Source organism: Leptodactylus fuscus, chromosome 1 (assembly GCF_031893055.1).
Source record: "Leptodactylus fuscus isolate aLepFus1 chromosome 1, aLepFus1.hap2, whole genome shotgun sequence".
NCBI lineage: Eukaryota > Metazoa > Chordata > Amphibia > Anura > Leptodactylidae > Leptodactylus > Leptodactylus fuscus.
In genome coordinates this window covers 173,023,941-173,046,195 of record NC_134265.1, presented here as the reverse complement: position 1 = coordinate 173,046,195, position 22,255 = coordinate 173,023,941, and the positions used below count along the sequence as shown (strand labels likewise).

The following is a 22,255-nucleotide window of genomic DNA, read 5'->3' as shown; positions in this document are numbered from 1 at the left end:
ATCCCTGTGTAGGCAGTCACTTTTTGCTGCATTTTAAAGGGTAAAGGGTTTGGAAAAGGAATAATCAATCCACCCTTTCGAATGCCTTCTCCACATCAGGAGGAAGGCCATGAGAAGGCAGGAAGACACCTGATGTAAGACATTTTAGGTTCTGATATAGTATTGTGCCCAGCCACTTTTGTGGGCATAAAGGCCCCAATGGATATGCTACAGTAAGGTAATATATCAGCCAGTATTTTAGGGAATAAGTCTGCAATTGTAGCATAGCATTGCATTGCATCTTTACCCTCCTTCAGGATCACTGAAATGTGGACATGCAGACCATCCGCTGGGAACCGTTGGCCCCCTGGGACTTGAAAAAAGGGTCTTGTAATATGTTAGGGAAAGGACATCTGGACCAGGGGCCTTACCAGTTTTTTTTTTTTTTTTTTTTTTAAGGCACTCTGAAGCTCCATCTACTCTTTCAGGATATGAGGGAGCCCTGATTCTGACAAATATTTGTCAATGGAGCTGATGAGGCATACAAATTCTGTGGGAGTGCGCTCTAGATAGACGTTATACAGAGAGGAGTAGAATGAATCAAACGCATTCACTATCTGAGTGGAGAGAGAACTTTGCCCGCATGGTTTGATGAGATGTGGGAGAAGATGAAGCAGTAGGCCCTCTGCAACCACAATGTCTGAGCGAGACATCTGCTCTGTCTCCCCTGTCTATATAAAATCTCACAAATTTAAATGCTTATCAGAACAAAAGCCAAGTCATGAGGAGGAAAGAACTGTCTGTAGAGCTAAGAGACAGGATTGATTGGGAGCACAGATCTAGAGAAGGGTACAAAAAAAAATTGGTTCCCAAGAGCACAGTGGCTTCCACAACTCTTAAATGGAAAACATTTGTAACAACCAGGACTGTTCCTAGAGCTAGCCATCCAGCAAAACTAAGTTATCAGGGAAGAAGGGCCTTGATAAGAGAGGTTCCCAAGAAGCCAATGTTCACTGTGGCTTCAGCTCCAAAGATCCTGTAGATGGGTGAATCTTCCAGAAGTGAATATATGTATATATATATTCTGCAAAGATATTAAACAGAAACTAAACTATGTGTATGCTGTTACTGCAGTGAATAAGCATTAAATGTAATCTTAATCTAAAATTTGCCTTTTCAGTTTATTTCAGTCACTGGAGCATATAAGCACATATGTAATATTTACTTATCTACCAGGCAATTTCATTCCATAACATTTAAGGTTGTTACAGTCTGCTATGAATGCAATTTATAATTATGATAAACTGTAGATGGAGTTTACTATGAGGGGAAAAAAAGTCTACATGGAAAAATATCTTCATTATTCTGTCACACAAATCATCTCCCCGAAGCAAAAAAGGAAAATTGCAATCTCTTTAAAGAGTTTTACAATACAAACAGTAAAAATACACATCTCTGTCTCTCTGCTTAAATACATCTTTTATCAAGACACAAATCATTAGATGTGCATGTGCCGTTAGTTTACTTTGCTTGCAGATGACTGTAACCTTGGAACGACCATACAAACTTGTGTCTACAGGCAACGGGAAGGGATTTTCTCTCCTCCTGTCAACAAGCAATCATTGCTTCCATCCCCAGGGGCTATTTTTCTGCACCTGGCGAGGTTATTTCATGTAGTTTTTTACTTCATCCTGGTAGTTTTGTGCATTACGTACATCTATAGCTTATCCATCAAAGAACTTAAGTGAACGAAGTGCTACACTGAAGATTTATATTTTTAGCTTAAATCCACATGCAACACCTGTAGATATTAGAAAATACCAGTAACGTTAAGGCTGTGGAAACAGAAACGTGATACCCTTTGTCTGATCCCTTGTCTGATGTATTTATTTCAATGCTTCACCAGTCTCTGGCAATAATGAATTCAAATGTGAAAACCATAAAATATCAAGAAGTAGATTTCCAATTGTTTAAACCTAATCCAATTTATTTTACATTTCTTATTCAATAATCGAGTTTTAATGTATACGCAGAAAATCTTCAACATTTCTATATGCCACCTTTTACTGGACTAATATATAAAGGAAGAGATAAGATACAAGGGTTGAACTTCTTCAGGTTCTGTTGGTCAATTTGCCTGCACCGAATCACATGGATATGGAACAGGATCAGGGGATAATCATACTCATTAGGGAGAGTGTGCATCTACACAGGCGTATGAAGACTTACAAGCCATTTCTGCTCTGCTAGGGATTATGGGTAAAAAAATATGCAAATCTGTTCTCCAGGATGTAATTAGGAGAACAGGACCTCTGTTTGCTGCCCTCTAGGGGCAGCCCTATGATGCATGATGTTAAGGGGGCTGAACAGAAGCACTGTTCTCCTAATTACATCCTGGAGAACAGATTTGCATATTTTTATGGATATGGAGGAAAGAAGAACTGATTAATTCTATTTTTATTTATTTTTTTTGAACATTTACACTGGGCAATTCTCATGTTTGGTAAGGAACATATTAATCGGTGTACAAGGCCCTCAAGTAATAAAATATCTGTTAAAATGACAACATTTGTATACAAATTTTAAGTGTTTTATTATTTACCTGCTGCAGTACATGTCTTTCTCTTAGAGTCATAAGTCTTCTGTGAAGCTCAACTAATTCATCTAGATAAGCCTATAAAACATAATCATAATGATACTTAGATGTGAAAGAGACGCATGATATGAAGAACTTCTGCAATGTTATTGTTACTTATAATCCAACGTAACTGAATGTTAGCATTTCTATTCAATAACCACAGGAGAGTTTTACTTTTCTTAGACAGCCCATATTATATTTTGCAATACAATGGGAAAATGTGTTTGCTTTGTGTAACATTACTATACACTAGCTGGCAAAAGAGTGCAAAGCACCAGAACAAGTATGTGGAATAAACTGTGCCAGCATGGAAACTTTCCTTTTGTGATAGCGGCAATTGTGGAATATAAACAATGCAAGGCAACGTTAGTTTTTTTTAAAAAATAAATAGGTTAGTAATGGTTTAAGCTTCAATATTCAATATACATAAAATGTGTATATCCTAAATGACCATACCGTTTTCACTGGCTTGGCTCTAACTGGATTTGTCTATCAGAGAGAGAGTCTATCAAATCCCAAATTGCTATTAACTTAGTGGCATGTAGGTTAAACCACAAGCATTATCATTATTAGTTTAACCACTTTGTGCCTGTACAAAAAGATGGAGAAAGCAAGAAGCTCAAGAGAGCTGATCCTGCTGCCATATTGCATAGGTGCAAGTTGTATGTGCTGTACAGCTGACAACTGATTATAGCTCTTGGGAATGGTGATAGTACATTTTGTGCCTGTTAACCCTTTAGATGCCAGTTAATTGTGACTGCAGCAGCTACAGGACTGTATACAAGCCATCTGTCTGGTTCTCTAAATCAAGTGCACCCACCAAACCCACCCTGCATGTGGTTGGTTTGTCATGACAGCTAGAAGCCTAACGTAAGCTCCCTACCTATCACTGTATTACACAGTGCCTTAGCCATAAATACTACAATACACTGCAACACAGAAGTATTTATTAATATTGTATGAGCAAAGACAAACATTTCGATGTGCTTTTCTAAAAAAAAAAAAAAGGGGTTCAAAGCACAGGTAGCTCATTCTCAACACCCAGAATCCTACTAGAAAAAAAAAATACATAGAAAAAAATAACCACACAAAAAATACAAAGAACTGGTGTCACCCTGCTCAAATAAATATATTTTTTTAATGTAATATCTCATATGATTAATGATGTAATGGGGAAAAAAAAAAACGTCCAAAAGTTTTTTGCTCAAAAAAATTATGAAAAAAAGTCACAACAAAACCCCCAAAAACTTATTGTATTCATTATCCGTTGTTCTTCAAAAATCTGTCTAGTCCTAAACAGGTTAATATAGATTTGGGAGCAGACTCCCTTTAAAGACACTAGCTAACTATTATGTTGGAAAACACAAATGTATATATATTTTTTGTTAATTTGTATTGTTTATTAAGCTAAACTAAGCTAACTATTTTTTTCTGTTGATATTTTTTGCATTAAGATTTTATTCCACAAATACAGTAATTGACTATTTGCTGTACTGCATCAGCAGCCATATGGTCTCAAGAAACTGCCTGTGAAAAATATAAATTGAAGTATTTCAGTTTTTGATAAAGAGCAATAAAAACATAAGCAGCATTACATGTAATATAAATGTAATATAAATACCCATGTAATATAAATACCCAGACACTTGCAGAGCTTTCACCATTATGTTCTGGTCAACTACAGATCTAGATTTACCTTATCACAGTCTCCATTTTTAATTTGCTTTTCAGACTTGCTTTGTTTAATCGGACTCTTTACCTCCAGGATCTAAAAACCACAAAATACACAAAATTCAGTAAAATGTGAACTTGGTGGGTGTAGTGGAAATGGTTCCACCATAGGACTACATGAGAACCACTCTAGTATATATCTGCTCCCAGACATGAATGAAGAACAGAGAAAGCAACCAGATAAATATTCTATTACTCTTCTCTGCCTACTCTACATCTACCTAAGGGTTTGAAACCTAGAAATAAAGAGTTAAAGAAATAAAACAACCGTATGTTGTAAATTCTGTCTGGCTTCTGGTGGGACTGATAAAAGCTCTTGACCTCTGGTCTTACACTTTATGGTTTCTGCCAGACACAATGGAATTTACAGCTGTATTATAAAGTAACAAGTGACATTTTGACAAATCAGGCCAGCACATCTAGCCAGAGCAGAAGTTATTCATATTTTGGAAAGGCCTTTCATCTTTAATGATTCTAGATATGGAAAAAACTATACAGTATTAACAAAATTAGACAACCAATATCATATACAGTATATAAAAACATGGAAACTACAAAAAAAGGAAATTATGAGTAATGTCACACTACATGTACAATACACTCATGTCTAATAAACACACAAATATAATAAAAGAGATGAAAAATCCTTTTTAGAAAACTGTGCATGTAGGACTCTAAGGAGGACAGATCTCCGCAGGGATCATACGGACACGAAAGTAGTTCACAATCTACTTTCCTGTCTGCATGATTCGTACAGGCAGCGCGCGGCAAGCACACGGACCCCATTATAGTCTATGGTGTCTGTGTGCTTTCACTGCACAGCGCTTGCAATTGCATTTGGTATTCCGTTCGGGGGTCGCCATGCGGACTCCCCTAGATGGAATACCAACGCATATGAGAAGCAAGCATTAGGGCGGGTTCACACCTGTGCCCGGTCTCCACTTTGCAGGTCTCCGTCTTCTGCTCGAGAAACTGGACAGGAGATGGAAACCGGCAGTCAGTTTTCAAACCCATTCATTTGAATGGGTTTGCAAAGTGTCCTTTGTGAGCGCCTTCTGCCTCTCCGTGGTGAAACCGTTTTTTTTTAACCAGACACAAAGTCGGACATGCAGGATTTTGTGTCCAGTTAAAAACAAAAAAAAAAAAAGGTTTCGCTGCGGAGACCAGAAGACGCACACAGGCGGACACTGATTGCAGGGTTTCCGTCTCCTGTCCAGTTTTTCGGGCAGAAGACGGAAACCCACAAAGTGGAGACCGGGTGCAGCTGTGAACCTGCCCTCAAAGCTATGGGTGAGTGATCAAATCTCAACATAGAAGATATTAAAAAGGCGGGTTTTAATTTCTTAAATTCTGCCAAAAAAACCCCAAAGTTAACAGCTGATGTGAATGTAGCCCTACTCAACTTTATTATTATCCAATCCTTCACTTAATGGTTGAGGTGGAAGGGATAGTTCTTTAACATACTAGATTAAAGCAAAAGCAATAAAGAGCAAAGGAGGAGTACCATGAAGCTCATTTATCATGTTTGGGAGTCATTTACTGCTGCGGGTGTCATTGACTTACAACCAGTTCAATGGATAGAAAGAAGGCTGCAGGTGAGCCACTGGTATTCCTGCAGGTGTCCCCATAGCAAAAACCACTAGATTGTGCTGCTTTTTTTTTTTTTTTTTAAACATGGCTGCACTCAAGAAAACTGGGATAAATTCAAAAGTGTGTTTGTGCTGTGTGACCCTAGTATGAAGACTAATGCATTTACAACAAAACCTTGTCCATAGCCCCCTAGAAAATAATAAAAGTTTGTGCTACTTATTGCTGTGCTGAATAAAAGAGCAACCAAGATACATATGTGCAGCTTCGTGTGCTCCAAAAGCATTGGCTTCAGGCCAACCATTTGTCCAACATGCAAGTGGAAGGGTATCACAAGAAGGCATAAACAACAACAATGAATACACTGTGTCAGTTGTTTCATTTTTCGTGGTGAATTTACAGATGCACGCTTCAGTACACAGCACTGGAAAAACACAACTGACTGTACTTTCTTATTTCAGTATGTTTTTCATTTCTAAGTTATTTATGTGGGGCATGGCTTGGCAGAGCATCAAATAATCCACAGGAATGGTGAAATGCTGCATGAACAAAAGGGGTATCAGAACAATATGCACACACAGTTCAAAGGAACTTATAAGACGCTCACAGGCAGCTTTTATCTCAGAACAATGGCTAGGTTTAAGAATATGGCCGATATATGTCTTGCTCTGACAGTTGGGACAGGGCATGTGTTATATTGTCTCTCCTTGGGGTAAACTGAATTAAAAAAGAAACTTCTCTCTATATTCATCCTTTCCTTCATTTCCATGCATCTACTTGCCGCTCGTAAGGTTATTTTTCCATCAGTTCTTTCCTTTGTTGGATCACCTATTAATGTCATCTTGTAAAATACATTTTATTTAGAATAATGTAGTAATGGATTAAGCTATTTCCAGACAATCCCCTCCTCCAGACTAATAAAAGGTTGATTTAATTATATGTGACAGACACAGATGTACTGGAAGAGAAAACCGCTTTACGAATTGCACTAACTAGAATGGATTGCATGCCCTGTTCTGTGCAGATAAATCCAACATTGTTCAGCAAAGTAGAGCATAGAAAACAGAAATGTTAATGTCTTACAAAACACTTGCTGGCCCACAGGGGCAATACATGGCCAACGTGCTGCTCTGCTGAGGATGGCTATTAGCATGGTTAAATATATATACATGGTGAGCCCGCTGCTATAGCAGCCGTGTTTAATGCTGGCAGCATTGTATCCCTATGAGAAGCCAAATCGGCAGTATGTATTATGTGCTCTGTGTAAAGAACAGTGTGTGGGCAGCTCATATGCTTCTGTTCCCATTGTAAGGTTAACAGATTTGCAGCCGTATCAAGCACTTGATGTGATGTGGAAAAATGAGACAAAAGCAAGTGTACCTGTAGGCAGTCTAACATTGAGCGATGGAAAACACATGCTTTACAGTATCATTAGCATAGCACAACTTAAGTAAAAATGCAGAAGGGCAGACTTCTAAATAGTCATACATGAGCAAAAAACAAAGGAGTCGCCCATGGCTCCCAATCAGAACAGGCCTTTCATTTTTTTTTTCCTTCTTTAAAGACAATTTTGGAAAATGAGAGCAGCAACTTTATTGGATACTATGGGGAACTGCTCCACTTGTCTTTTGCACCAGTCTTGATCCATTTCCACCACAGTTTTCATTATACTTATAAGACTGGAGGACTCCTGCAAGCCATTGTCGTTTCTAAAGATTACCTGATTGTTGTTCGTTTTTAGCAAGGTTGGAGGCTCACTCCGCAATGGTGATGAAACTGAGCTGCTTTCACTATTGCTTCCATCACTTAGGCTGATTCTGTGGGCAAAACACAGGTTACAGTAAATCTAACAGGGAAATGTCCTGCAAGTCAGAAAATGGTAGAGCAAGAACTTCACTTACTTAGTGGTTTTAGTGAGTAATGTTAGCACAAAGCTAAATAAAAGCTAGGTTATCTGCCTATATCGGTGCTGATATAGTCTGTACTTCTGTTCTGTTGTAGAAACAGCTGAACAAACTAAACATTACATACGTCCGGGAAGTGGTTGCCTTGTTCTGACAGGAAATGCCGGTACATCCTGTCAGAACACAGCTATAGCATGAGATCATGCAATTGCCGAAACTGGGAGCCGGCTGTAACTTCAGCTGGAGCTCTCAGAGAGATGGCAGGGAAGGTTTATTCCCTTCCCCTGCCTTCTCAATCGCTCAATGAGCGCTGTATACACAGCTATGGGCGCCGCCATGATGCGGCCGCCCTCTGACCCGGCGGTCACGTGATCTGCCGGGATCAGTGTCTTGCAAGAGCTGCTGTGTCCTACAGGACCCAGATCAGCTCTGTATACTGTGTATACAGCGTGCAGGAGGCTGTATTCCTCCTACAATTGGGGCTAAATGTACCAGCCCCAGTTATAGGGGAAATCAGCCTCCCTGGCAAAGAAAAAAGTGATCAGATGTCCCCAAAAGTCTCTTATGACCTTATGGGGACACCATCTGCAAAAAAAAAAAAAATTAAAAAAATTAATAAAGTTTTTTTTAAAATTTTTTAAAATAATTAAAAAAAATAAGTAAAATAATACGCCAATAAAATGCCGTTATTAAATGTTATAGCCCCACCCCCAACGATGCCATATAAAATAAATATTACCATAATGGAGAGGAAAAAATATTTTATAAGGTTTTTCAGAAGCACTTTGTGTTAGTAAATTAAAAAAAAAGAAAGAAGTGAAAACCAGATACAATTTCCCTCCTATTATGTTTATATGTACCCGGATATAAAGAAATTAAAACACATTCCAAAATAAAAATAACATAAAAATAAAGCCCTATGTGTTCCTGAAAAAAGACGCAGAAATATAGTTGAATGAGACGTATGAGAAAAACGTTACAGCCCTCTAAACTGCACATACAGAATAAACCTAAAATGTGTCTGGTCCTGGACCACAAATTAGCCCGGTACTGAAGTGGGTAAAGAGATTTGTCTAATGATGGATAACAATGAAACCCAAGGGACCCCACTGACCATAAGGAGTCTGGCCAGAATCTGTTGCTGACTTTTGACTTTGTCATCAACGATTTTAGATGTACTCCGTACCATAGTCTCTGATGCAGATGTGAATATATCCCCGTAATATAATATATATGAAGAGCTCAACGGAAAAATGGCCTAAGTCCACATTTTGTCATATTTCAAATTATTACCTAGAAAGCTTCTTTGTACCTCGTTCTATGCATTGGGTTTACAAGGTACCTAGGATTAATGACCTAAGTCCATATATTTCAATGCAGAAGAATTTACAGTCAATGGAATAATGGCCTAAGTCCAATACAAACTTACTTACTTCACTCTCGTTGGTCATTTTTTCATTGAAATTGTGACTTCCGGTCTGTTGTTTATATTAGTGTAAAAACTTTGTCTTATTGTTTAAAAGGCTCTAAATCGACTTTTGCACATATTTAGCGCCGAAAAGGGAGGCAGGTAATTATTATTCTTCATCGTTTAATAATAGTAGTAATTAATTAATAATATTAAATAAATAATATTTATACATGAAGCTGCAATTTTTTAAATAAATAATACAATTTATGATTAGGATTAACGGTGTTCATTAGCTGATTACATTGGATAGATATATTCCACAATAATGCCCGTTTGCTTTAGGCTAAAACTTTAAACTTCGTTTTTCTCACAATATTGATTTTTGGACTTAGGCCATTTTTCCGTTGAGCTCTTCATATATATATATATATATATATATATATATATATATATATATATATATATACTGTATATATATATATATATATATATATATATATTTATTTAGGTCTAGCGTTATCACACTTAATAAGCTAATTAAAGGTTATATTTCAAAACAAAAACTTCTTTCTGGGGGTCATTATTCTGCATAAAGTTCAAACAACATTTGCGCTGTAGCCATTTATGGACCCGTAACCATTATTTTAAAAGTTAATGTTTTCTTTTACACACACAAAACAGAAATAAACGTGACCTCTGTAAATAAAAAGGGTTTTAAACATTCCCATTTGGGTCCCAGAGTGCTATCTCATTCCTATATCTGAAGACTAGGGATAAACTATTTACTTGTGTCATGTTCACAGAGATGGGATTATTATTATTCATTATATTATACTTTACACGTTGCAAGCCTCATATATGGACAAATAATAAGTACTCTCAGGACATGACAAATTAATACTTTTTATTTAATAAAATGTGTTGCTAACTCCATGTAAAATAGTTAAAACAGATAATGATTTCTACCTTTCAGTGACTGGGACTACAGGTACAACAGAAAATGATTGGTAATACAGTTAGCATTGGAAAACACTGACATTCACCAGCAATAGGCAAAAAAAAGCAAAGCAGCATGGTTTTGTTTAGATAAACAAACCAAAGTCAATTATATGTGCCAGCAGGAGACTATCTGGTTCCTTTATCCCAACACACCATGATCTCCCTGTAAGTGATACTTTAACCTCTAACTAAAGTTTTGAACAACTTATATGACACCAAGATCACTGTTCTACCTATGCTATTTCTGGATCACCCTTTGAAACACAGCCGGGAATGGGAGCAACTGCATATAAATATGCCAATCCCGACTGTTTTAATCTGAGGGATAGATGATCTTTTGGAATGAAGTTTCGGAAACTTCTTTCAGATGACATCAGAAACACTATTTGAGTTTTAAAATGCCAAAGATATATCTGTTTGACATGAACCCCCCTTATTCCCAAGAACAAAAGTGCAACATTTCCCAGAATGAAAAATCAGCTAATTAATATTACAACATTTATTAATGATACAAATGTCACAAAACTAAAAGTTGTTTGAAAGTTCAATTATGCTTTAATCAATCAATCAATCAATCAATCAATCATTCATCTAACCAATATCCCACCACTTCTGTTTCATTGCATATTGGGTCCTAATTGTTCTAGGTTTCCAGATCCCATTTCACATACAGGAAGCATCCACCAAGTCAATCACTGGCAGCCATGCCTGTGTGTGTCATCACTGCAGATAGTGACTAACTGAGCAGGTATTTCCAGTGTGTAAGGCTAGACATTTTCCCATTGGGGGATTCTTTCCCATATTCTGCTTGAAAAATGCAGACAGAAATGTCCTGCGAGAATTTTTCAGGCTGAAACCTGACCGACCCCCATTATAGTCTAAAGCAGAGGTAGGCAACCTTTTTTTGTTTGGTGTCGACTTAAATAAAAATAAGTAAAATAAAAAATCAAAGATGAGGTACGCGGAGTTCTGTGCAATAATTGTAAGGCTGACAACCCTTACAGTAAAGTCATATAGCACAAACCACAGCATAAGGGTGCAGCAATGTTCCCAACCCCATGCGTTTAATGCTATTTGCCTGGATACTTTTGTACTTTCCCATTAGAAGTAATGTAGGTACATGTGTAACCCGCCATTAGTGGCAAATGCATGTGACTGGGATCAGAGTGAAGTAACACCTTTAGGTTGGTGACAAATTATGTACCTGGATGCTGCATCCAGTCCCCGACCGCCAATACTGTCAACAAAATCACAGCCAGGAATTAACGGGTGTCACATTTATTCCAAAGTGAAAGCACTGGTGCCTGGGGACTGGATTTGGCTATAACCGCATCAGGGTTTGTCTCCACCCTAAAAGAAGTACCCTTAAGCCTTCTACACAAAAATGGCATGTAAGTGGTGCTCACTGACCTAAATATTAAAAATTAGAGATGAGCGAGTACTGTTCGGATCAGCCGATCCGAACAGCACGCTCCATAGAAATGAAATGGATGCACCTGGTACTTCCGCTTTGACGGCGGCCGGCCGCTTAACCCCCCGCGTGACGGCTACGTCCATTCATTTCTATGCGAGCGTGCTGTTCGGATCGGCTGATCCGAACAGTACTCGCTCATCTCTATTAAAAATGAATTCACAGGGCCGCAGAAGCAGACACATATATGACCTGCTCCATATTTTATCCATAATTTGGCCTGTACAAACAGCCACAAAAACGACAGCTGTGTGTATGGGCCCATTGAAATAAAACAAAAAACAAAAACAAACTTTTGTTTTAAGAAGGCAGTGCCATATGCCACTTGGTGTTTCTTAAGACTATGCAGTTTTCTCACTAACCTTGATGGTTACTAACAAATCTACAAATGTCAATTATGGTAACATGATGTAGGAAGAAAAATGAATTACATGCAAGAAAATGATGTACCTGCGAGCCCGGCTCCCTCCATGCATGTGGATAGTCCTCTCATTCTCAGAATCATTATCCTCTGCATCATCAGACTCATCCTCATTCTCATCAGAATGTAAATCCTTCATTATGGACCTCAGAGAGCCTGAATAAGACATGAAGAAACCTGGGAAAATTAACACACTAATAGATACAATGGACCACAATTACTTTTTTTTTTTTTTTTTTTTTTACAGCTTTTTGTTTTTGTCAATGAAAAGTGCAGGTGAACAAACTTTGTAATATATTGTACCAGAGGAAAAACTATTCTCTCTCCTTTTATTGTCTCTCTCATCTATAAAAGATTTCATGGTTTCTGTAAATCTCCGGAAGAATGACAAATCTTTTCCGTAAACAGTAGCAATTGTTATATAGAGATCGTATTGGGAAATCACATATAATGTTAATTTATTTATTATGAATATTCTCGTATAGCTAATGCCTTGTTGAATGCGTCATGAATCTTTAACAAACATTCAGCAAATGGATTAGTAAAACAAAAAATAATGGAGCCAGTTTATTAACCCCTTCCCGACATGCGCCGTAATAGTACGGCGCGTGTCGGGTCTGTAACTATGGCGACCGCCTGGGAGCCGGGCGGCCGTCATAGCCTCCGGGTGTCTACTGCTTTAAGCAGTAGACAACCGGCTCTAATGCCTCCGATCGGTCCCCGGACCGATCGGAGGCATTAACCCCTCCAGCGCTGCTGTCAAAGGCGCCGGAGGCGCCATTTTCCCGGCGGCGCATGGGCGCCGCCATTTTGGCAAGGATCGCCGGCTGCTGGAGCATGCTCCAGGGCCGACCCCCGTTGCCATGACAGCCGGGAGCCTTGTTAAAGGCTCCCAGCCGGTCTGCAAATTCTCTCTTTTGCAGGCTGGTGTATACAGCCTGCAAAAGAGATGATGCTTTTTTGCAATGCATTGCAATGCATTAGCATTGTAATGCATTGCATTAGTGATCAGACCCCCTGGGGTTCAACACCCCTAGGGGGTCTAATAAATGCAAAAAAAAAATAAAAAAAAAAGTAAAAAAAAATATAAAAAAAATATAAAAAGTATTAAAAGTTCAAATCACCCCCCTTTCCCTAGAACAGATATAAAAGTAGTTAAAAACTGTGAAACATATACATGTTAGGTATCCCCGCGTCCGAAATCGCCCGCTCTACAAATCTATACAAATATTTTTCCTGTTCGGTAAACGCCGTAGCAGGAAAAATAGTCAAAAGTGCCAAACCGCCGTTTTTTCACTGTTTTAATTCTGATAAAAATTTGAATAAAAAGTGATCAAAGCAATAACATTTCCCGAAAATGGTAGAACTAAAAAGTACACCCGGCCCCGCAAAAAAAGACGCCCTATACATCCCCGTACACTTACGTATAAAAAAAGTTACGGCCGTCGGAATATGGCGACTTTTAGAAAAAATTTTTTTTAACACCGTTTTGGAATTTTTTTTAGAGGTCAAAATGTAAATAAAACCATATAAGTTTGGTATCCCTGGAACCGTACCGAAACACAGAATATAGGGGACATGTCATTTTGGCTGCACAGTGAACGCCGTAAAACCAAAGCCCGTAAGAAAGTCGCAGAAATGCATTTTTTCTTCAAATCCACCCCATTCTGAATTTTTTTCCTGCTTCCCAGTACATTATATAGAATAATTAATGGTGGCATCATGAAGAAAAATTTGTCCCGCAAAAATTAAGACCTCATATGGCTCTGGGAGCGGAGAAATAAAAAAGTTATGGGGTTTAGAAGGAGGGGAGTCAAAAACGAAAAACGAAAATCAAAAAATGCCATCGGCGGGAAGGGGTTAAAGAGAATTTGACAGCACCATTGCTATGGCTTTTATTACCTCACAGGTAGCCTCATGAGGTCAACTGTTCAATCTTTAAAAAGCCACAACCCATATAAAAAGTAGTTTTAATTTAATATGCTAACTAGCTATGTTGAAGTCAAGAGGTGAAGAGTTAAAGAGGTTGTCCCGGCTAGAATATTATTTTTTAATTAGGTCGGGGAAGGAGAAAAAAAAACAAGACCAAAATGGCCTCAGCAGTCACGTGGGAACTTCCGCTGGAAGAAAACCACAGAGCTGCAAAAATAGACTTCTCTTTGTTTTTCCACCTCCCCCGGCCTAATTAAAAAATTACATTTTAACCTGGACAACCTCTAACATCAAAAGTCAACCACTCCAATTCTGGCCTCTTTGCCCCTGTTTTGTCACCAAAGAAAGAAAGAAAGAAAGAAAAGTACTGTCAGGAGGAGAGGGGTTGGGCGCTACACACAGAGTACACACAGTACTATCAGGAAGGGCACTGTTAGGAATGCCCTTCTGACTCTCGGTAACGGCATTGATATCTCTTCCACCGGGTCACATAGCGGGAAAGCCGACAGTGCGCTGAATTCAATGCACTGTCGGCTTTCTAGTGTTATATAATAGAGTATATTATAATATAATCCCATAAGTAAAGGTCAGTGCTATGCTGCTCTATATATGTTCTAAATAATCCTGGGGCTTTTCCTGACTGAGAAAGAGCTGCACCAAACAACCCACTTGCATACAGATTAAAGTTGAGTTTTCAGCAACAAGATTGAACATTGACAAGGTTAAGACCCACATTTTAGAAACAGCTTTTTTTGGTGCAGATTTTGCTGCATTTTTTTTTTTTTTTTTGCCAAAGCCAAGAATGGTTACAAGAGGAATGGGAAATATACAGTATAAGAAGTGCTACCTTCTGCTCAATCCACTCTTGGCTTTGAGTCAAAAAATTTAAGCAAAAAAGAACAAAGAACAAAAAGCTGTGTTTCTGCAATGTAGAATCTCAAGCCTAAGGTCTGTTCACTATATCTATATCAGCCCCTACAGCAGCATGTAAGTGGTTTAGAAATTATTTTGGTGTTGGTACACTCCATTTAAGGTAAACTTACAATACAGCATTATTGCCATTTTTCCAAAAGACTAAAAGGAGATACAAGCTTTCTTGTGATCGCCTGCTGCTTGGAATAAAATCAAGAAGACTTAATCTGCAATTTTACATAAAGCACACATCCCAGATTTACCATTCACTGATATTCTCTTCAAACAGAGCAGACAAAGCCTACAAAAATTAAATACATATTTTAAAAAAAAAATCAGAGCTCCCTGCAACAATATAAAAAAATCAGTAGAGACCTACAGCAAAAGTGTGATGGAGAAGAAAAAAATCCAGCTAACAAATCAATTTGATTGCATGCTTCTCTAAAGCGTGAGCTTTTGTTTGCCCGTTTTTGATCCATTTAGTTTTTGCCATTCTCTTCTGAGTTCAAGGTCAACTTCTGGTCAAGCAAGCACTTTTCTCAAATCTTAATGTGAGTTGTATGGTGCTTTCATATCACCCTTACTGCCCTTTATTTTTCACTTTGTTCAGCATTATTGCAGCCAAATCCCAAAATAGTGCTGAAGTGCGGCTGCATTCATATCAATACCTTCTTGTATTTTACTTATAGCGTCAACTTATATCAATTGTTATACAGCAATGGAAAGTACAAGCCACTGATAATATAATGGGAGTCATTCTTCTTTGTAGTTTTCTAAGACTATTTCTCAAAGAGAAATGTCTGCTACACAATACACAAGGCACAGTAAATGATCCTAATTTTATATTGAAGAAATTAGAAAAATACATATTTTGCTAAATATATTTTCATTTCTTATTAACCGAGAAAGTGTAGGAGTAGTGCATTTCGAGAGCAGAACCAGATTACAAGAATGGAAAACTTTGAGTATATGAGGGGCGCTCTATTAATCGCCCACTGCGACAATCTGCTCGGATCAGTGTTTTCTAGTTACAACCCTAGAAGACACTATCTTCTGTCTCTATCCCTTTCCCTCATAGATTGTAAGCCTTTGTGGGCTGAGCCCTCTACCCCATTGTGCCAGTCGGTCATTGTTTAGTATTATATTTGTTTGCATACTGTATGTAAACCCTCAAATGTAAAGTACTGTGGAATTAATGGTGCTATATAAATAAATATAATAATAATCTACCGTATAAACTCAAGTATAAGCCGAGGCCCCTAATTTTACCACGAAAAACTGGGAAACTGACTCGAGTATAAACCTAGGGGGGATATCCACCATTGCAGATAAAAAGTTTGGTCATGTGCATTACAGCTTAGTAACTCCATGTGCCTCAGGTTAATAGTAGTTAACCCCATCATGTCCCTCACGTTAATCCTTTGTGTGCCTCACATAAGCGTTACTGATATGTGAGAGACCTGGTGGTAATAATTATTACCTTAAACATTATTATGGTACGTTATTATTACCTCCATATGTCTCACATATGAGTAACCCTTGTGTGGGTACACAGGGGTTAATGTGAGGGACATGATGGAGCTAACTGCTATTAATGTGAGGCACATGGAGTTACTGAAACTAAATTAATAACCCCAAATGCCTGACATTAAAGAGGACCTTTCACCACTTTTGGGCACATGCAGTGTTATATACTGCCAGAAAGCCGACAGTGCGCTGATTTCAGCGCACTGTCGGCTTTCCCGATCTGTGCCCGGTGTAAAGAGCTTACGGTGCCAGTACCGTAGTGCTCTATGGTCAGAAGGGCGTTTCTGACCATTAGCCAGAGACGTCCTTCTGCCTCGCGGCGCCAATCACGCTGTGCTGTGGAGCGGGGAGGAATGTCCCCTCCCTCTGCTCACACAGCTCGTCCATAGACGAGTGTTATCAGGAGCGGGAGGGGGGAGTTCCTCCCCGCTCCACAGCACAGCGCGACAGGCGCCGCGAGGCAGAAGGACGTTCCTGGCTAATGGTCAGAAACGCCCTTCTGACCATAGAGCACTACGGTACCGGCACCGTAAGCTCTTCACACCGGGCACAGATCGGGAAAGCCGACAGTGCGCTGAATTCAGCGCACTGTCAGCTTTCCAGCAGTATATAACACTGCATGTGCCCAAAAGTGGTGAAAGGTCCTCTTTAATAGGAATTGTAACTCCAGTATGTACCTGTGTGTTTTACTTTCACTTTCAGCTCTGCCCGGTGCAGAGACAGGAGCAGGGAAGTATCGAGTCAGGCAACATAGGACTGCAAGAACCTGCATAAATTAAGTGAAGGGGGAGTGTCCTATATCATTACTGTAGCAACCACTGAAGGACACTCCCACTTCACTTAATTTATGCAGGTTCTTGCAGTCCTGTGTTGCCTGACTCAAGTATAAGCCGAGGGGGCTTTTTCAGCATAAAAACTGTGCTGGAAAAGTCAGCTTATACTAGAGTATATAAGGTAGGTACAATACAATGTGCTTCCACACTCCCCCATAAACCTAAAAATCTTGGAGATCACCAAGCACAACACAGATTGCTAGGAAAAGATAACAATGATATTTCACAGGGAATATAAGCATGTACTGGAGAGGTGACACATTCTCTTTCAAGAATAACCTGTCAGCTCATCATTGCAGTCAATTATAAGATAGGAGTAGAGCAGAATAGTCTTGCCTAAGCACTGCAGTGAATCCATATACAATTCCAATGTGTCCCGTGTGATTGATTTTCTAAGCTTTTTAAAAGTAAAGCCTCAATTCAGAACAATATTAAATATTATAGAATGACATAAATAAAAGTTACTTATTCTTCATTTTCTGCCTCTTTCTAGGCCTTTAGTGTGTTAAGAGTTTACATGATAACATCATTTATAGCTTGCTGCAGCTGATGGATCCTTTCCAACACTGCCAGAGGGACATTCCAGCTCTAGAGACTGGGGCTTTCATTTCCAATAATTAAAAAACAAGTGTTTGAGTTTCTACACATGCCACAAAGGACTCGGGGCGTATATTGCTGAGTGGTATGAGCAAAGATTAGGAAACTGGTAGGACGTTCTTGGATCATCTAAAGGCATCTTCACAAATTTCCATCTAAGAAATATCCAAACCAAGTTGTGTATAGTGGCTTTGCTCCTGAAAAATGTAGGCCTGCAGTCCAACAAGTTAGTGAAACAACAGGCTATGTGTGGACAGTTGCATTAAGAAATTTTCTGTTGCTGCCACAAATGGCACATGAAAATGCAGTACAGTGAGGTGCGGTTTATTTTGTGATTTCATCATATTTTACTCCTAAGAATTACGTGAAAAGGGATGTGACTAAGTGTGGTAAAATTCATCTAATATATGACATGCTTGATTTTTCTTTACTGTAAATTATCGATGTAAGGGGCCGTTCACATCATTGAAAACAATAGGAGGCAGAACCAGAGAATTATAGTAGAAATGGCAATGTATTCAACTTGCCTAGCAAGATAAGCAACATATAAAACGTTACATGATTAAATTTGGCTTAACATGCTCCAAAAACTGAGATTTTGATGGTGGAGATCCGAATATTTGTAGCTTACCCTATAGTTCAAAGTGAGCACAGAGCGTTTCAGCAGAAGGATACTTTTGATTCCATTTTTTAAGTATTATTTATATATCTATCGCCATATGTCCACCAACAACTAGATATTGAAAATTGAGACATTTAAAAGGGGTTGTTGTACTGCAGATGCATTTATCCCCCAGTCACAAGACAGAGAATAAGTGTCTGAATGCTTGTGGCCCAATCACTGGGACCTGCAAATTCCCATAAGGGTTCCATGTGAATGATGATACAGTGTATATGTGTGGTCACTGCTTTTTTCACTTCAATGGGGCTTCCAAAGATCACCGTCCCCGCACTCTCATAGACGTGATTTGAGCAGTGGCCATGAATGCACATTGCTACCACACACACATGAAGCACTCAGGAGAACTTGCAAGTCCCTGCTTTCATGGTCATAGAGGTTCCCAGCAGTCTGACCTCCAGTGAGGAGACACCTATCACCTACCTTGTTCACAGGGCATAAGTGTCTGTAGTGGAACAACCTTTTAAATGCAAAGGGGGTGACTCCATGTCTAGAATAGCCTTGGACCTCCGGCTGCCATAATTTGAAATAGAAATTTTACAAGCAGAAATGCCATATCAGTAACCCTTCAGCAGACAATAACGTTACTTGGCAGGGTAAACAGAAGTTATAACTATGACTTTATAACTAATCAAGTAAAACAGGCATCATTTTCATGAAACAGAACATGAATTGCTGCAGTACCTTACTGGTTCACTTGGCCAAGCTTGACTCCTGTACACCTCATGTAGTGACAGAAATTAAAGACTCACACAGAGCTCTCCTGATATCTTTGGGGATTTATATCCCTCTTTATATTCTACTACATTCAGATTGTCCCAGTGAGACACACATGAATATCTGCATACAATCCTGATGCTGACCCTGTCTTCAGATGACAGTACCATGTTAGCTGCACCCATTACAAAGGAGGAGATTGTGGCAGCCTTGGACTCTTTCACAAACCACTGGGAACAAACGGGTTTCCAGAGGAAATTTATAAATGGTACGTGGGTGGCGTCTGCCACCTTACATGACAGAGGCTCGGACTGTAGTTATACCAAAAACAAGCAAGGATCCAACTATGTGAATCCTATAGACCCATATTGTTATTAGAAGTAGATGTTAAGATCCTGGCAAAGATTCTCTCCATCTGCGTCAACCAAGTTACCCTACCCATTATCCACCTGGACCAAAATGGTTTGATTCCTGCAAGGCCTACCAATCGTAACCTTCTATTATTCATGAATACTCAGGAAGAATACAAGGGATAAATGTTGAGGATCTGGATAACATTCGGGTGTTCACATAAATTAGTCAAAATATCAGATTCTGCCACTAGATGTCTCCGCTCCATCTGCATATGTGGTGAGTCAGCCACTGTGATTGTCCTCTTAGATTACTTAACCCCTTACCGCCGATGGCATTTTTTGATTTTCGTTTTTCGTTTTTGACTCCCCTCCTTCTAAACCCCATAACTTTTTTATTTCTCCGCTCCCAGAGTCATATGAGGTCTTAATTTTTGCGGGACAATTTTTTCTTCATGATGCCACCATTAATTATTCTATATAATGTACTGGGAAGCAGGAAAAAAATTCAGAATGGGGTGGATTTGAAGAAAAAATGCATTTCTGCAACTTTCTTACGGGCTTTGGTTTTACGGCGTTCACTGTGCAGCCAAAATGACATGTCCCCTATATTCTGTGTTTCGGTACGGTTCCAGGGATACCAAATTTATATGGTTTTATTTGCATTTTGACCCCTAAAAAAAATTCCAAAACGGTGTTAAAATTTTTTTTTTCTAAAAGTCGCCATATTCCGACGGCCGTAACTTTTTTATACATAGGTGTACGGGGATGCATAGGGCGTCTTTTTTTGCGGGGCCGGGTGTACTTTTTAGTTCTACCATTTTCGGGAAATGTTATTGCTTTGATCACTTTTTATTCAAATTTTTATCAGAATTAAAACAGTGAAAAAACGGCGGTTTGGCACTTTTGACTATTTTTCCTGCTACGGCGTTTACCGAACAGGAAAAATATTTTTATAGATTTGTAGAGTGGGCGATTTCGGACGCAGGGATACCTAACATGTATATGTTTCACAGTTTTTAACTACTTTTATATTTGTTCTAGGGAAAGGGGGGTGATTTGAACTTTTAATACTTTTTATATTTTTTTATATTTTCTTTTACTTTTTTTTTTATTTTTTTTTGCATTTATTAGACCCCCTAGGGGTGTTGAACCCCAGGGGGTCTGATCACTAATGCAATGCATTACAATGCTAATGCATTGCAATGCATTGCAAAAAAGCATCATCTCTTTTGCAGGCTGTATACACCAGCCTGCAAAAGAGAGAATTTGCAGACCGGCTGGGAGCCTTTAACAAGGCTCCCAGCTGTCACTGCAACATGACGTCGGCCCTGGAGCATGCTCCAGGAGCCGGCGATCCTTGCCAAAATGGCGGCGCCCATGCGCCGCCGGGAAAATGGCGCCTCCGGCGCCTTTGACAGCAGCGCCGGAGGGGTTAATGCCTCCAATCGGTCCGGGGACCGATCGGAGGCATTAGAGCCGGTTGTCTACTGCTTAAAGCAGTAGACACCCGGCGGCTATGACGGTCGCCATAGTTACAGACCCGACACGCGCCGTACTATTACGGCGCATGTCGGGAAAGGGTTAAAGGGGTATTCCCCTCTCAAGGATCCTATCTATGCTGCTACCTTATGTAAACTCAAGAGTTTTCCAAAATAAATTGTTTTAGAAACACTGATTCGTTTGCTTGATATGTTAAGTTATTCCTCTGTTTGTTTACATATTGATGCCTTGGTCCCCATCTATATCTGAAAACACAGATCAGAGGACGAGGGGAGTCCATACGCGGGAGGAAGGGGGGAGGGAACAGACTTCTCTCCCAGTTATGTACAGATTTGTTGTCTAGGCAATCAAGTCAGCTAATTGCAGTTTGCTGAAAAAGGCTCGGACAGAGTGTTCAATATTAATGCAAAGATAACATTAAGTTTTCTGCAAGTCCTTTCTTTATGTAAGCATGGTAATTGTTCTCTTCAAACTTGTGTAATGTAATATGCATTTACTGTGCATATTTTTTGATCTGCATTTATATTAGACTTCTAGTACTTCATAGTGTCCTGTCAATCAGTCAAAGTGCTCGCATCAACTTGTGGAAGTATATAGGAAGTGAGAAGAAGAGAGAGCAGGCAAAGCTGATGAGAGAGGGAAATGGGGAAAACCCCTTTAACTCAGTGTCAGGGCTACTGGATGTGTCTCAGATTACTCCTCCCTCTCTCCTTGCGCTGTTTACACATAATGGTTCCAACCCATAATTTAAGACCCTACTTAGTATGTCATTGTGGAAGACCAAAGGGGTGTTCTATATGGGACATATGTGTGGATGGAATATTTCAGTGCTTCTAACAGATAAAGGAAAGATTCCTCCTAATGAATGAATATCACCTTCCTTAGGCACACAAGTTAGACATTTGATCCACACACATTTTTCTGGAGACCAATTTATCCTCATCAACTCCTTACTCAGTCACAATTTTTTTTTCTGGAATCTCCTGTCAAACAGCAGTAAGTATACCCTGTCCAAATCTAGAATAGGTTGAATGAAAGACAGGACGAGCAATGGAGGACAACTG

The 22,255-nt window shown here is 39.1% G+C and overlaps 1 protein-coding gene across 1 annotated transcript in view; it reads right to left on the bottom strand.

Moving 5' to 3' along the window:
* Positions 1 to 22,255, bottom strand: part of MLLT3 (MLLT3 super elongation complex subunit) — a 166,651-nt gene that overhangs the window by 5,281 nt on the left and 139,115 nt on the right. The window contains exons 8-11 of the mRNA XM_075280347.1: positions 12,171 to 12,297; positions 7,656 to 7,752; positions 4,314 to 4,385; positions 2,582 to 2,653 (exon numbers count right to left, since the gene is read on the bottom strand). Of these exons, the coding sequence (XP_075136448.1) occupies positions 2,582 to 2,653; positions 4,314 to 4,385; positions 7,656 to 7,752; positions 12,171 to 12,297 (368 nt within the window). The remainder of the gene's footprint in view (positions 1 to 2,581; positions 2,654 to 4,313; positions 4,386 to 7,655; positions 7,753 to 12,170; positions 12,298 to 22,255) is intronic.